A 16,684-nucleotide genomic window follows, 5' to 3' on the forward strand; every position below is an offset into this window, starting at 1 on the left:
AATATGGAGAGATTAAATAAAAATACACATTAAATAAGAAAAATTGAATGTAAATTTTGATAAAAGTACACTCAAGGGATTAAATTGAATATTTAATCTAGCATCAGGTTTTTTTTTAAATTTTGATCTTTTTCAATGACTAATGTTCAAAAACCCCACATAAAAATGCTTTGATTATAGAAAGGTTGTCCAAGTATTTTTGATAAAAAAGGGTTTTGTGAAGATTTGTCAGGATATTAAGAAGATGTTGACGAGGCATATATTCTAAAAACTAGAAAGTGCCGGTAATTACCTCGCCTTTCCAGATCCGAGCTTGAATATAAATATCCATCCCGATCAGTTTCAAATTCTGCACACACTCCTAAACCAAATTTTCAGATCTTCTACAAGAACTAAAGAGAATGTCAGGCTACTCACACTCTCCTCCCGGCTATGGCTATGGCTACGGCCACGGCTACGGCAGCGCTTCACCTCCAGGTCAACCCTACGGTGCACCGCCGCAAGGGCAGCACCAATACGACCATAAAGCCCGAGCCAACGGTGCTCCAGCTAAGCCTCACAAGAATCAAGCCCACGGAGGCGGATACCCCGCGCCTGCTCCAAGTTACGGCAGCCTGTTCGCGGCTTTGGTTCCGTCGGTGTTCCCGCCGGGCACGGATCCGCAAATCATATCTTGCTTTCAGCTGGCAGATCAGGACGGTAGCGGCTTCATCGACGACAAGGAGATGCAGAGAGCTCTGTCGTCGTACAATCAGAGCTTCAGCTTGAGGACTGTTCATCTTCTCATGTACCTTTTCACCCAGACCAACACCAGGAAGATCGGTAACCATTTACAAACCCTAACACTCCATGCATGCATATCTGTGATTTTCTCGTTGAATTTGAAATTTATGCTCACCAGCTTACTTATTACTGTTGGATTCGTTTAATCTTTGATATTTGTATCTATCAACCGCTCAATCTCAAAATGTAAACTCATTATGATAAATAAAGTGATGAACGTCACTATCATTTGAGTGTGGTGAGTAAAAATATTCTCTTTTCGGAGAATTACTTATTTAAAAAGAGACTAGGTCATCATGATTACTTAGTTCATCATGTCATGTATAAGTTTTTCGTTACATGACATGACATTTCATTAGTAGATCGAGACGCCACTATCATGGTGAAGTCATTCTATGCAAGTTGTGTGTGGGGGTTAATTTGCTACAATTTATCTTTGTAGCTTTCAGTGTAGCTCAATTCACTATTAATGAAATAGTCGATGATAATAATATTTATTGTGTGTGCGGGTAAATTGTGAAAACAGGACCCAAGGAATTCGCTGCACTGTTCTACAGTCTTCAAAGTTGGAGGGTAATCCCCCGAATTCCCTTCTTTTTTTTATTTATTTTTTTAATGGATCGTTTGATAATCATTTTATTCTCATTTTTCAGTTTTTATTTTTACTGTTTAAAAAAAAAATGAAATGTATTAGTACTTCTTTCAGTTTTCAGAAAATGAAAAATTGAAAATTACTTTTTTGATCATTTTTCAAAATTTTAGTACTGAGTTTTCACTTTTTTGTTTTAGTTTTCATTTTTTTGAAAGCTGGAAATAGTTACCAAACAAAATTTCAGTTTTTGGTTTAAAAAAAAATTCAAAACTAAAAACTAAAAATGAATGGTTATCAAAAGTCCCCTAAAATTTTGTCTTCTAATTATTGTGTGAAATTAACTGTTTTGTAATTGGTGTGGTTGATCAGGGAGTGTTTGAGAGGTTCGACCGGGACAGAAGTGGGTTCATTGATGCAAATGAGTTGAGAGATGCACTGCTGAGTCTGGGATTTGCTGTCTCACCTGTAGTTTTAGAACTGCTGGTCTATAAATTCGGCAAGACTGGAGGCAAAAAGAGGGCCATTGAATATGACAATTTCATCGAGTATGTTTCCTTTTCCTTATTTATATCATTCTTTTCTGGGATTGGCTTGAGGATCAAATTCTTATGAATTAGATACTTACTTGATTTCATTTGGTATATTTTATATTACGTTTTCTGATCGAAATCTGATTATTCCTTGTTCGTTTATTTTGGTTAAATGCAGGTGCTGTATGACTGTTAAGGTGAGTTCGATGTTCACTGAAGCTTATATTTTGTAGTTTTAACTGGGGAACTTGTACTCGGTCCTTCGTCTTTAGATTTTATTCCTACTTTGATAATTGAGGTTTATTAATCTGTTCTTGCTGTCTACGTATCTTAAAAGCATCGGTGTGCAAGTTTAATCGGATTTGTGCGTAGTTTGTGTGATTGAGTATTCAAAAATTTAAATTAGTGGGTTAACCGATAAACTTTCAATACTTAATGGAGCGTGTTCTTTTGTGATTCTTGTGTCTTCAGGGATTAACTGAGAGGTTTAAGGAGAAGGACAGAGCGTACACTGGTATGGGAACTTTCACTTATGAGGAGTTCATGTTGACTGTCCTGCCATTCCTGATTGCGTAGGTTGTGTGTTGTTTAAGGCTTTATGAATTCGGTTCGTGGTTTTACAGTGTATTGTAATATCTAGCTCTTTCTTTCCTGTGTCTTAGCGGAGTGGAGTGCAGTAGCTGTATTTTTTCACTATATAGCTTTCATATAATAAGGCTTCAGCGCCTGGTTTTACCATGTCTTTAACTTTTGCATCATTTTCCAATTAAAGGTTGATGTCGTTGGAAATAAAATTTTCTTTGGCTAAGAAGTGAGATGACTTTGACATCATTTTCCTATGTAATTTTTTTATTTTAGGAAAAACATGAAATAAATAATAAATAAAGGGGACTTCTCCCCATTTAATTTTAAGAAAAACTAACAGAAAGTCCAATTTTTTTTTAGTTTTATTAAAAAATGACAAATAAAGGTGTAGTGAATAGTAGTCAGGAAAGGTAAAAATGTGGTTTTTCGTTAAAAATGAACAGTACCGAAAGTGTTTCGTTAAAACTCCCTTTATTTTAGGAGTAAAAAATTCCAATACGAAACCTTTAATCCAGGCAAGGCAAGCACATATATAGTATCTTCGAAATTTCTAATGATGTAACCATTGTTTTTCCTATTAAATTGTTTTCCACGTTAACAAGGCACGAGTACCAAATTTGTACATCGAATGATGTGTCATCAATTGAATTTAGAAAAATACTTAGGTACTAACTAATCAGTACCCAAGATACTGAACATATGAAGTGGCCCAATAAGAACAAAACACATGTCACAACTTTAATTTGATAAACTTGTAACTAAACACAGTGTTAACCACACATCCAAACATCCCCTTTCTCTCTCAAATCCTCACCATTCCAGCCTCACTACTCCTTGCTTTTGCCATGGTATCAACGCCAGAAACCTTGTCTTCCCCAACGCCTTTGGGAACCTCAACTTCTCCGTTGTCCTCACCCACATCTAACCTTTATGTGTCAACTTCGCCCTAAAATCCCCCTATTCTTTATCGTGGAAGCCATAGCAACACCCCGTTGTTGTTCGTCGGACTTCTCCGTAGTGGAATCTTTGGCAGATCCGAACACCAACCTTCTCCTGAATTTCATTGTATAATTTCAACCTACTTCATAATTTTTTCTTATAGATGAAATTTCCTTCTTAAGATTAGCAAGATGGATCTGAGCTTTCATGGGTTTCGTCAAATTTGAGAGGGTGAAGCTGCCATGGCTTCGAGAGAAAGGAGAGGAGGTGGTTGGTGGAGATGTGGCAGCAGTGCTTGTAATGAGAGAGAAGATGGATGTTTGGATACTAGTACAAGAGATGAAATGGTGCTTTAGGTTAGAAAGATAGTAAGAGCTGTGAGAGGGTTTTATTTGACAGTTGTTTTAAATTTAGTGGTCCAAATAGGATGGTCAGTAACTATGGTACTCCCTGTTGAGTACCCAAGCATTGTCCTTGAATTTATATGGTATATTGCAAAAGTTTTATGTATGTAGCACCACCCAACAAAATCAGTTTTACATCTTCAAGGGAGTTGGAAAATTTTATATGTAAAAGTGTTCTTTGGTAAACTACGTGGCACTTATATGCTATTATAAATTTTTTCATTCCAACTTCTTTTCAACCAACTCTTCAAATTTTATTCTTCATCTTAAAATATTATTATTAAGTACCTAAAACTCCTCAATCTTTTTGTGTCATTCTATATTGGTCTCAACTTTTTTAAACATTCCAAATAAGTAACCAACCTATTGAAAATGTCACATTTGTTAAGTCTCAATTAATCCTTTCGTTAAATGTACATGTGACAACAATATGTCCTACTTATTAGCTTATTTGGACACTAAAATAATAATAAAAATAACTTTAAAAAAAGACATGAAGATGAAAAAATAAAAATAAAAAACAAATTCACGAATAAAATTGAAAACAAAAATAAAGATTGGAAAATCTCCTAACAAGAAGAGGCTAAGAATTCATATATGGTTTCAATGAGCTTGTTTCTACTCATGTGATTTCCTCATTCGCCAATTTTCAGCTAATAAAGCTTCAACTTCTTCTTTGTGGGCAAGGAAGATGGTGGTGGCCACATCATGACAGTCCATACCATTTCATCAACCTCTATGACCTTCATCTCGGTGTTGGTCGCTTGAGTTGTTGGGTGAAGTTCGTTGTTGCGCGTTGGGTTTGGAGGTAAAGGTCTGAAGGGGGTGGTGGTGACCATTACTTGGTGGAGACCATGCTTCCATAACATTCTATTGATGCTGGAGACAACGTAAGCCCTAGTTAATTTAACAAAAGAATGAATTGGCACTAGAAGAAAAAAGCTCATCTATCACGGTCAATGCCAATGGTAGATTACAATCCACCACGGGCATTGTGCCCGTTAGTAATCTGGATGTGATAAAAAGTCTCAGTTTCTACCACGAGTTATACCCGTTGTTAAATTTGATATAACCACGAATTGTGCCCGTGGTAGACTAGGATCTATCACCATGTGCACTATGATTGTTGTGGATTACAAAATGACCACGACCAATGCCCGTTATAAAAGAATTTCCAAATCTAAAAAAATATTTAAAAAAAATATTTATTTTTATTTAATAAATATAATATTTATATACAAGATTGCACATTTACTACAATATAATAATTACATAAAAAATCACATTTAAAATCAATGAGCTATCCTACGAGATATGAAACTATCTATCAAGTATGAAATACATCTCCATTTACAAACAAATTATATCACTTAAAAGACTTCACTTTTTCTTGAATTGTATGACAAAGATTTGTAATTTGATAACCGCCGCTGCCACTGCCATTGCCCATTCCTCCTAGTTGAATAATTCACCTAAACACATAAGGAAAAATAAGTTGATCAAACGATTACTTCTAAGAAAACAGATGCTTAGCAATTTGGTATATAACATTCAAAATTATGGCTATGCCAATAGACTCATTAAGCTCATGAACAAAAATGATTTGATTCCATGAAAACCTTAACATCTAAGTGACATCTTAGAAGAAAGAAGATTGCAATGCAAGATTGATTCCGAGACTGATTGAGAAAAAACATATTCTTTATCTCCACCACAAAAATTTTCTCAGATTTATGAAGGCAACACCACTTCTTTCCAGCAACTGCCAACATTAGGACAAACACAACTGTAAGTGCCATCTCTAGGACTTCACCCAACATCTCTGATACATCCCCTTACAGTCATGTTATTCTAACACATAGTATTTAAGAATTTCATCATGCAGTCATAGTGTGACATCATTAAATTTGCCACATTAAAGATGTTAATCATAAGGATAGTGAAATTAAGCACTTACGTCTTTGAGCTGCTACTCCAGCGTTGTTTGGGCTCTACTCTCAATGTAAACTTGCCTTCTAGCTAAATGAATTGGAGATGCCTGCAGGGAACAGGAAAAAACACACTTTCAGGCCATGCACACAGATCATCGCTTTATAAAAATAATGCTTTTTATGAAAGCTTGATAAAGTTTACTAAAATGTGCTAAACATCAAACTACAACAGCCATGGATCAGCAATCCACATGATACACCCAAAAAGGGAAAACACTACAATCAAAACTATATTGTATATTAATATTATGCCCCAAGACAACATAACCTCCTAAAAAGGTAACTGATTGAAGAAACAACAGGCCATCAATCCACATTAACAGAAAAAGAATGGAATGATCTTTAATTCTCGATACTAAATTCCATAGAGATTGTCTAATAACTGACCATAGCCAACAAAATATCCAAATAACACTTAGCATTGAAATATTCAAGCATCATATGCAACCAAATGACCTTAAAAATGCCACAACACCAAGCCCTACACATATTTAAGTATAGAAGTACAAATTACAAGCACAAGCCCAAAAAATTATTACAAAGCAAATACAAGGGCAAATAGTTCATCAATGTTGACAATAGTGCAAGTGTAAGTATGGGAACTCTCTAACAATTGAATACTCAAAGACGAATGCAATATGCCTTAAGAATCCGCAATAGATGCATAACTACATATGAGACCTGACAAAACTTTCAACAAATAACAGGAAATTTGCCTGAATCCAATGAACATTTTGAAACAAAAGCAAAAAACTCCACAACTTATCACAAAAAAATCAAACCTTGAGTGCATTGTGAATGCCAACAATGTCTTCATATTCAACAAAAGCGTAGCAGACTTCGATTTCCCGCACGCACCAATTTCTACTTTAGCTTGATCCAGTTCATAGTTTTAGAGACAAACTCACCTTGCCAGCCCTCATCATGTATAATTTGACCGAAGTTTTTAAACTTCTCCTCAATCTCATCTTCAGTAACCGTAGGAGGCAAATTTCTTATATTGGTTGTGCATAGCACTTTCAAAGAATAAATACCAAAACCTAGATCTTGAATTTCTAATAAGAGATTGAACATAAGAAATTCAGATTTTCAAAATTAAACAATTGGTTAGTAGAGAGAGAGTGAGATTACATACGAGAAAAATTGAACGAAAGGAAAACAGGTAAGATTTAGAAATCGAAATACTATCAACTCGGAAATTACGAATCACTAACAACAACTTCAAATTATCGCTACGATTATTCATAATTTTAAAAATTAATTAAAAATAATTAGAGAGATTGAGAAAATGGATGACCAGGTCATGGCTAATCGAACCATATGTGGACAACCTCGGCAAAGAGAATGTAGCACCATTATTGCATTCACTCCCACTACAAATTAGTTCGTTCCCAGTTGAAGCACCTCAGTTTCTGGAGCGACATGGAGTGGAAGGGATGGTCTCCGCTGTTGCGGTGAGGCTACGGAGGAGAGCGCATGGAGGTTGTGTTGGGGTTGATTTGTTGGGTTGGTGATGTTGTTGCAGGAGGAGAGTGGGAGGTTTTTGATTGGGCAACATCATGAGGGGAAGAAATTGGTGGTTGTGGTGAGGTGAGGATTCATGGATGAAGAGAGGCGATGGGTGGAGAGAAGATAAAAAAAAATGAGAGAAAAGTTTGTGAGAGAGAGAGGTAAAGTAATAGGAAATTGAGGATTTCACTTAAAAATTGAGAATTGCGGGAGTACAGTGAAATTTCAAAGATTTGAAATTTTGGGAAGTTTTTCAATCCCGCCTCCTAAATCTTTTTTAATAACGTGTGTAATTTAACCACATTGAATTTTTTTATTTACCACGAACATTAAATGTTGTTAAAAATAATATTACCACAATAAAGATCTGTGGTGGTTTAATATTTCGACAACATGCTGATTAAGTTTGTGGTATTAAATTGTTTTATTATAACGGGCCACTACTTGTCCATTGTAAAATATTATTATCCACAACGTGCTAACTAAGCTCATGATAAATGTTCACTTTTTATAACATGCGCATAAAGCCCGTGGTAAATTTGTCGTGGTAGATGAGTTGCTGTCTAGTAGTGTGGGGTTTAACGTATGTGACATTTTCAACTGGTTGGGTAATTGTTTAGAATATTTAAAAATGTTGAGACCAATTTGGAATAACACTAAAAGGTTGAAGGGTTTTAGGTACTTAATCCAAAATATTATTATATCATGTTTGTCTTATTTTTGTGGGGCCCGAATTTATGTTTTGGACACTTTAATAAACAATACATTTGATTAAAATATAGGGAACTTTAACGAAAAGTTTCCGGTATTGTTCACTTTAACGAAAAACCACATTTTTACACTAAAAAGTCAATCATGGTACTATTTACTTTACCCTTTATTTTGTCCTTATCGTTAAAACTCAAAGTTTTCAAGTTATTTTCATTAGTTTTCCTTAGCTATTTTCCTTAGTTATTTTCAAGCTATCATCAAATAATATTCAATCTCAGTGATTAGATTTAATATATTTAAAATTTTAAAATTACCCAAACTTTAAGTTTTAACCCAAAACTTATTTTAGACCCAACTATTGGAGATGATTGTGTTAGTTTAAAACCTAAATCTTGGAGGGGCAGCCTGTTAACCCTTGCCTAAATTTTGGGTTAACAATTGGCCCCCAAATTTTAGGTTTTAACCTAAAACTATTTTAGACCCAACCATTGGAGAAAGATTGGATTAGTTTAAAACCTAAATTTGAAGTTTTAAATCAAGGGTTGGAGATGTTCTTAGAGATGCTCTTAACCCACTGGACAAAAAAAATGTTCAAATTTGGAATCAAATTAATTATAAAAATTAATAAAAAGCCCTCACTAAACTTTTAATTATTCAAAAACTTTTAGACAATTATTTATCATCAAGTGCACCTTTTCTTATTATTAAGGATTATTTTTTTTTTCATTATTAAGGATAGCATTTTAATTCATGAAAGTGTGACCTATTTTTTTAAGAAAACTAATGAAAAAAACTTTAAAACTCTGAATTTTAACCAAAAATCATCATATAACTATATTTAACGATAAAGACAGAAGAGAGAAAAAAAATCTAACCCCAAAGGCGTGTGCAGCATAACTTTGTGGCTTCTGACTCTGCACCAAATAAGCTGCAGCACATGCAAGAGACTGAAAGCTCTTATGTTGCCATCAACAATGAGACCCATCAATCTCATGAGTAAACAAACACACATAAAAACCAAAATCTACCACTCCCCACGAATGAAAAGAGGAAAGATGAGAATCAGAGAAAATTTTCCCATTATAGCAATTGTAATGTATGTAGAATTCTACTTGCTGTATCGTTGTCCCTTGTTATCTTATATGATTGATGCAGAGATTATTAATAGTAAATGCATAATATAGAAGGTCATGTTAGCTGTGCCGGATGACAGAACTCTCCTAGGAACTTGACGGAAGTCGACAAATATCATAGTCACTAACTGTAATTATTGAGTTTTCTCTTGGTATTATAGGTTTGTAATGGTAGAGGTAGAAAGAGGCCTTGTTTTCCTGTGCGTGTGGGCGCTTACATCTTTATTTTTCGTATCCTTTTACGACATTAAGGCATTTTTTTGGGTTTGTGATTAAAAAAAAAGATGAAAATTAGAAGAAGAAAATGTGCTTGGAAGGTGAGAAAGTGCCGGCAACATTTAAGATGAGAGAGAAGAATGGTCATGAACTTCATGACCATATTCAGTTTAAGAAATAGTTAGTGCACGCCAATCTGTATTCAGTTTCAGAAATAGTGCCCGTGTTCAGTTTTAAAAATAGTGTAGTACTCGTGTTCAATTTTAGAAATAGTGTAGTACCCTTGTTTAGTTTCAGAAATAATTAGTATTCAGTTTTCAAAGTGTTCAGTTTCAAAAATAGTATAGTACCATTTAGTTTCAGAAATAGTGTAATACTGTTCAAATTTAGAAATAATTTGTGACCATTTTTTTATTAATTTTTTTTCTATTTTTTATTTTATTATATTAAACTTTTGTCGTTTTCATTAAAATTTAAGTCATTTTCATTAAAGTTTAAGTCAATTTCATTAAATAAAGTTATAGGATGATTTTTTGTTAAATAAACTTCGTACTGGTTTGGTATTGATGTGCTTTTATAAAAAGTAGGTATAAAAAAAAGTTGAGCTCAACACTTAAAAACAGCTTATTTTCACAGTTTTGGGTGAAAAAAAGCTGAAAACGTGAAGTAGCAAAAATAAGCTTATTTTCACAGCATAGCAGAAGCGCTTTTCATTAAACTTTTCTTTTTTTTTTCTGTATTTTTATCCTTATCTAAACTACATATTAATATGTTCACCAAAAAAATAAAAAACAAACTACATATTAATAAAACCCTATTTATCAACCAAAAGAAGGTGAAGATATTATTTAGTCTTTTATCACAACAACAAAATTAAGGGTAGTAACGTAATTTCACAAAATAAAATTTTGCTACTTTTTGTTTAAGCATCGCCTACAAGTGATTTTGTTATCTTTAATTATATAAAAAAATTAAATAAGGGTGATTTTGTGAAAAATCAATAATAAGTTACAATATTAACAATAGATCAACAATATTTACGTTAATTATAAATAGGTCAATCATGTATTGTTATACTTAAATGGATTTAAAATAAACAAAAATTACAAAATCTACCACTACAGCTGTGGATGCAAATTTCTTCCTTCTTGTTCTTGGATGAAAATGCACCTGCAAAACAATTAACACCTTAAGTCAAGGCCAAGAGCCTCACGCGCCCACGATGAATTTTTTTGGGGGGGGGGCTTTGGCCGAAGAACCTCCAATACCAAAGTTAGAATTTTGAAGGAAAAGTGTTTGGAGAGTTTAGAGAATTTTGCAAGAGGTTCAACTTAGGTTTTTGGAGAAATGAAGTGGTATTTATAGGGATGTGGCTGGCCCATTTGGGAGAGATGGGGACGGACCACTTGGGTGGTTTTTTGGGTGTGGTTCACTATTTATTAGCTAATTAATAAATTAATTGAGTAATAAATCAATTAATTAGCTAATTAATATAATTTGAAAGGAATGATTTAGGGGTTACCTTGTGGAGAAGATTTGATGAGGATGGATGAAATAAGTTTTGAATAAATACCTATTTTGATGATTTTTGACCTTGATTGAGTGATGATTATCCGCTGCTCGCACGTAGAAGTTCCGATGTGCCTCGAGGGTAATCTTGTCTTTTTAACCCAAAAATCCACGTGTCACCTCCATATTTTTCTTGATTATTTTTGGCTTCATAAATGCCCCTATACCTGTTGGGCTGCTCGTAGGAAAGGGTAGCAGGTGTAGAGATCTTCTTGCTTTAGGAAATGTATGATTGTTTCTTATTTTGATGTAGATTCCATCTTTAATTGGAAATTAGATCCTTCTAGGAAAGGGAAATAAATCACTTCTAAAGTCTTTTTAAGTTTACCTTAAGTAGATGATTAAATCAACTTTAGAGAGCAATTTATTCTACCCTACAAGTGAGAGAAAGCTAGAGGATATGTATTCCCCATACCTAGCAATCTTCTACACTTGTCTGTGCAAAGGAACATCTTTCGTTGCTTTCTTCGTCTTCTCCATGCAGCACCGAGGTAAGAAAATTTTAATTTTCCTTGTCTTCTTCTTGGATAGTGCTGTTGTAGGGCAGCTATCGATGTGGTGTGGCACGTTGGTTGGCATGGGCCAGAAGTTAGTTCGACATGGGCCGATGAGGTGTTGTGGCAGGGACCACTGCTTAGGCTGCTCGGCTTAGTTGGAGCCAAAGGCAGCTTGTGCGGCTGGGGCCGCAGATTGAGGCGTTGAGGCGTAATGCTAGGCGAGCCGTATGGCTCATGTCCTTTGGTAGAGGCCCTGTCATGCCCCTAGTGCCGAAATATGTACCAAGATGTCCGTGGAGAGCTAAGTCTAGTTCACCTTTAGAGATGCTTACTATTATGAAGAGCGATAAATTGGACTCTGCTGCTAAAGTGAGGCTAAGGCCCACTCCCTCTGCTGCTAAAACTGATTCACTTGCTAGGAAAGAAGATACTGCTCGCGTGGGCAGTTGTGAGAAATCCACTAAGGTTGCTTTTGGGGAGGTTGGTGAGATCTGTTCACTTTTGAAACCAAATCTGCTTAAAGACATGAACGCTTATGCCAAGTTTGTCGATGGCGTTATATGGGTTGTTTTCCCAAGTTTCTTTGCAAAACATACGACTGAGTATAGGAAGACTGCCCTACTTGTCATGATGCAGAAGACGGCTATTCTGGTAGCCGAATCTATGCTCCTTGACAAAAATGATACCAAAGCTACCAAGGAGGTGGCAAAGGCTGTGGCAGCCGAAGCCTATTCTTCTACTGAGAAGATCAAAAGGTTGGAATCTGAGCTCGTCACATTTAAGGGGTCTAATATATCTGCCCCCACTTCTTTGCAGTTTGAGACCGCTCACCAAGAGATCGTTAACTTGGAAACTAGGTTTGACGCGATCCAAGTTAAGTATGAAAGTGTAGAGAATGAGATTGAATGTTACATACCTCAGATTCAAGATCTTGAGCGTGTCGTTTCTGAGCTTCGTTCCGCTGCTTATGCAAATGATGAAGAGTTGATTGCTGCTTATAACCAAGTGATCCACTTCAAGAAGGTCGTTGATAGACTTGAACCCTAAATGTTGGAACTCTAAGGTGTGCTGAAGATTAACAAAAAATTGAAGAAATAAGTGGATGAGTCGTAGCACGTCCGTGTTGGTCTGCTCGAGGAGAACGAGCAATTGAAGGGTGAGAAGGCTAGGCTCAAGGCTTCACTTTTTCAGAGTCATGCCGATTTCTACAAGCTAAGTTATGTAGATCATCTTTTTGGTAGTCCGTCTGACTTTTAGTTTGCTGGGAAAGACTTTGAAACCTTATCTATTTCTTTAGAAGACTTACTTACCTTTACTTTTGAGGCTTCTATTGGTGAAGTAGTTAAAGAAGTTGGTGCCCAGGTTTGGGCAGCCAGGGCTGAAACACTAGATGGTGCCGCTGCTGAAGGTGTGGCGACTGCTGAAGGTGTGGCGACCGAGTAGTCATGGAGCGTCTAAGCTGCTGAGGAGTAGTGTTATATGTAGTCTTTAGGATTTTCTTTGTTTTCCTTGTTGCTTTTGCTTTGCTTGAACTCTTTCAGTCTTTGCTAGTTGTTTATCAATTTTGCTAGAAAATTTAATAAACTTGTTTCCTTCGCTTTTCTCCATCTTCTATTCTTTTGTTCATGCCCTAATCTTTAGACTTTATAGATTAGTGGCAGGCGTGCTACTTTTCTATAAGCAAACAAGCCGCGTAGCCTATGCAGCCGTAGGTGTTGGTGTAGAACTTTGCAAAGTTGTTAGCCATAGGGTCGGGAACCGGACGCCTTACATACAGAAGCAGACAAGTCCACGTGACCACTAGGCTGTTAACCTTAGCTTTTTCCAATTCCGTAGATTACGTTGCAAGTATCACAACACTTTAGGACTTGGTGTAGGTCGTTTTGCGCTTGGCAGAGATGAAGCTTATTAACTACTTAGCATGTCGGCAGTGGATAAAGCTTCATATATGCACGCTAGCTTGTTTAACCTTTCATAAGAATATGTGGTTGTATAAGTCTAACGCGGCTTTACTGCTTAAAGGGCGCCGTCTTCTTTTGAAGTGAATGAGTGATCAGTTGTTGTAAGCATGCAGTCAAGCCAAGTTGTAAATTACTTTTGAATTCTTCATTGAAAAACAAGTGAAACAAATGAGAATTTAGCTGTAAGTTAAGAACTGCATAACAATTGGACAGTCATCGACTTGCGAGGTGGTGCCCGTCGAGTTGGTTGAGTCTTCGGGCTTTGATATAGCGGGAGGTCACACATGGTACTTCCTCAGATGGTAAATGTTCCATAGCTTTTTTATCTCTTTGTCGTTCATGGTAGCAAGGGTGTAATTACCCTTACAGCTTACTTTGCTGCTCTTGTACGGACCTTCCTAGATGGGATCCATCTTTTTGGAGCCTTTTCTGCAGACAGTGATGAAGGTTTTTCTTAAGGCTAGATCTCTGAGTTGGAACTGCCGGATTTTGGCTCTTTTGTTGTAGCTGGAGATGAGCTGCTACTAGTAGATTGTGATGTGGGTGATGATCTGGTCGTGCTTCTCCTCTGCCATATCTAAGCTTACAGCCATCTTCTTACTGTTCTGCTTAATACTTGGCAATAGAGTGCGGATACTTTGCATGATAACATTTGGGAAGAATGATTACTTCTAAACCAAATGCCAAAGAGAAATGAGTCTCACCAGTGGCTCGTCATTTGGTCGTGTGATATGCCCATAGGCATCTGGGAAGTTGTGTTGCTTGATGCCATATTTTTGGAAGAACTTCGCCAAATCTTTACCCACGAATTACGAGCCGTTGTAGGTGACAATGGATTGGGGATGCCAAATCGGCAAATAATGTGCCTCTGCCTTCAATAACAGGCAGGATTGGCCCTACCAAGTTGATTTTCCATTGCATGAACAGCCAATGACTCGTCTATGGGTATAGCTCGCTGGCAGGCAATGCTGGTACCGACTTTTAGCGTTAGCAACGGTCACACTTTTACACTAACTCCGTAGCGTCTTGATGCATGGTAGGCTAGTAGTAGCCTGCATTAAGAGCCCTTTGCGCTAAGAATCGACCTCTGGAGTGATTTCCATAAACGCCTTTGTGGATTGAGCTTAGAAAGGTCATTGGGAAGCACTAGCCAGCGGAGATGTGATCCAATGTAGGATCTTCGGACGAGAATGTCGTTCCACATGAATTTCTAGACTCCAACCTTTCCATTGGGAGTGTGCCATTGACCAGGTAGTCTATAATAGAACTTTTCCAGTTTGGAGTTGTCCTAACCTGTGACACTTCGACTGCCAGCTTCGCCTCTATGCTTACCTTGTCTAAATATTCCATCGGGATAGAGCATTTGAGTTGGTGGTCGAAGGTGGAGCCTAGGCCGGCTAGTGCGTCCGCATGGGTATTGTTTGCCCGCGAAACTTGAGTGAGGGTGTAAGTCTAAAATGCCTCAAGTTACTTGCATACTTTTTCTAAGTATTGCGCCATCCTTGGATGTTTTGCCGTGTACTCCCTAATAGTCTGGCTGATGATTAGCTGGGAATCAGAATGAATTGTAAGCTTTTTCATCGCCAAGTTTTTTGCCATTCGGAGGCCTGCTAGTAAGGCTTTGTACTCTGCTTTGCTGATAGATGCCTTGAAGCCTAGAGTAATCGCCTACTTGAGCATCGAACTGTCTGGGCTGACAAGGATCATGCCTGGTCCCGAGCCTTAGTAGTTGGATGTGCTGTCTACTTGCAAATGCCAGAAGTTTCCATTGGGTGAAGCAGGCATGGCTAGGGTGTGCTCAACTGCCTTCAAAGCATCGTTATGTCGCTCTGTTGTGTCGCCGAGGCTAGGCATGAAGGTGTGGTAAGGAGCCGTGGAGTTAGGGCCATGTTACACGTATCAGGAGATGCTCAACTACCGGCATCGGGCCGCTTTAGAGTTAAACCAAGACTTTCCCTTGTCCTTGAGTGAAAACGGAAACAATCGCAATCTGATAGCATCGTTAGTTGCCCCACGGATCTTCAAAGTTTCACATATCTCGACAAAGTCGTTAATATGTAAATTTGGATCTTCAGTAGTAAGACCATAAAATGATGGCAACATCTGGATGAACGACGGCTTCAACTCAAACTGATTAGCTATAATTTCTGGGCGCACAATACAAGACAATGTGGCTCCAACAGTAGGAGCCGAATAATCCATAAGGGCATAAGTTTCATTTGGGTCTTGAAGTGCCATTCTTTCAATTAGTTCTTGCTTCGTTTGCTTCCTTAGTAGGTGTCAAAACGTTCTGTCAATTTCGGGATTGTATGACACAAGCTCAAGACTTTGAGAATGACGCATCAATTAAAATAAAACAAAAACACGTAGCAATTGAAATAAGAAAAAGATAGAATAATTTCAATCCCCGACAACGGCGCCAAAAACTTGTTGTAAAATTTAAACTAACCGAAATTAGTCCAACTTAGTTCCAAATTTTATGCTCACAAGCATACGAATCGTTCGATAGTATAGAAAGCAAGCACTTAATATCGTCCCTCAGAAAATGATTTAATTCTTATCACTAACTTAAATCCAATTGCAACGAAGTAAAATTAGCAAAGATTGATGAAAGATGGGTATGAGATTTGAAACTAATAGTAAAAACAAATGAAAACAAGAAAGTTTGACCACAATGCAAAAAGTGGCAGCCAAGAACACAAATTGTAATTCAGTCGAGTAAAATGTTAGAGCATCCAACTCACCATGACCAATCCAACTTATTTTTTGCAGTGAATTATTAACAAGTACTCAACCTCATTGATAGTCAAATCTCCCTAACACATGTAATATCTATGGCATCTAGACTATTACATATATCCCAATATGAAACCATCCATGGCATCTGTAATAGTTTAACATAATGAAACTCATTACGATCAGTGGAAATTTATTTAAAGACTACACAAATCCTAGGGTATGGCATCTACTACTAGGTAATTCATGGTATCTATTTGCAAGAAGCTATCACTCAAGTTGAAAACATGGCATTTGCACAACTTGCATCAAATTTACCTAGTAAAAGTCAAGATGGTAGCTAATCACCAAGACTAAAACCAAGCATATAAACACAGCAAACGATACTCAATGAAATTGAAAACTTGAAATAATTCACTTGAGAATATAAGCATTCATAGTCATGGCTACATCGTAGCCCTAGCTAAGGAAAATTAGTTTCGAAACATAGATGAAATTATCATTGTATTCATAATAAAAATGAGAAGA

General features: G+C 36.7%; 1 protein-coding gene across 2 annotated transcripts in view; it reads left to right on the top strand.

Annotated features, from left to right (window-relative positions):
- The first annotated feature begins 283 nt into the window (after positions 1-283).
- LOC103430998 (calcium-binding protein CBP-like) overlaps positions 284-16,684 on the top strand; it is a 35,524-nt gene continuing 19,123 nt past the window's right edge. Inside the window, exons 1-5 of one of the 2 annotated variants that reach the window (XM_008369146.4) lie at positions 284-822; positions 1,310-1,356; positions 1,745-1,920; positions 2,084-2,102; positions 2,377-2,716. In XM_008369146.4, coding sequence (XP_008367368.2) covers positions 402-822; positions 1,310-1,356; positions 1,745-1,920; positions 2,084-2,102; positions 2,377-2,481 — 768 coding nt within the window. In that variant the 5' untranslated portion in view covers positions 284-401 and the 3' untranslated portion in view covers positions 2,482-2,716. Of the gene's footprint in view, positions 823-1,309; positions 1,357-1,744; positions 1,921-2,083; positions 2,103-2,376; positions 2,717-16,684 lie in introns of those variants that run through there. The other variant, XM_070812569.1, reaches the window with a different exon arrangement.

This window comes from Malus domestica, chromosome 14 (genome assembly GCF_042453785.1).
Source record: "Malus domestica chromosome 14, GDT2T_hap1".
Classification (NCBI taxonomy): domain Eukaryota; kingdom Viridiplantae; phylum Streptophyta; class Magnoliopsida; order Rosales; family Rosaceae; genus Malus; species Malus domestica.